Below are 467 nucleotides of genomic sequence, written 5' to 3' on the forward strand. Positions count from 1 at the left end.
GACCCCACCATCACTCGCTTCCCTCCCCCCCACTTCCCCCCCTTTCCCACCCAGGTGTCGGACCAGGCGGTCCCCACTTCCACCCTGCACCCTTTCTTTCCCCCCTGCACCATGAACACCAATGTCTGCGTGGAGCCCGGGCCGAGCCCGGAGGCTCCGGGCTTGCCCAAGGAAAGCCACCTGCCCGAGGGGGCCCTGAACAGCCTTGTGGATTACAACTCGGAGATGGAGCGCTACCGCTCCTTCGCCACCTCCTTCTACAAGACCAACGGGGGCGCCTTCCCGCAGGCCGCCAAGATCGCGCGCATCACCACCCCCATCTTCCCCAGCAGCGCCGCCGCCGCCGCGGCCGCCGCGCGCATCGGCATGTCCCCGTGGAACTGCGACAACGCGGCCACCGCCGCCGCCACCGCGATGCTCTGGGGCAGCGGAGGCGGCGGAGGCGGAGGCGGGGGCGGGGGCGGGGG

General features: G+C 71.3%; 1 protein-coding gene across 1 annotated transcript in view; it reads left to right on the plus strand.

Moving 5' to 3' along the window:
- Positions 1-70: 70 nt before the first annotated feature.
- Cxxc4 (CXXC finger protein 4) overlaps positions 71-467 on the plus strand; it is a 22,899-nt gene continuing 22,502 nt past the window's right edge. Inside the window, 1 exon segment of the mRNA XM_029567423.1 lies at positions 71-467. Within this exon segment, the coding sequence (XP_029423283.1) occupies positions 112-467 (356 nt within the window). The 5' untranslated portion in view covers positions 71-111.

This window comes from Nannospalax galili, unplaced genomic scaffold (genome assembly GCF_000622305.1).
Source record: "Nannospalax galili isolate Female #2095 unplaced genomic scaffold, S.galili_v1.0 scaffold41, whole genome shotgun sequence".
NCBI classification, from domain to species: domain Eukaryota; kingdom Metazoa; phylum Chordata; class Mammalia; order Rodentia; family Spalacidae; genus Nannospalax; species Nannospalax galili.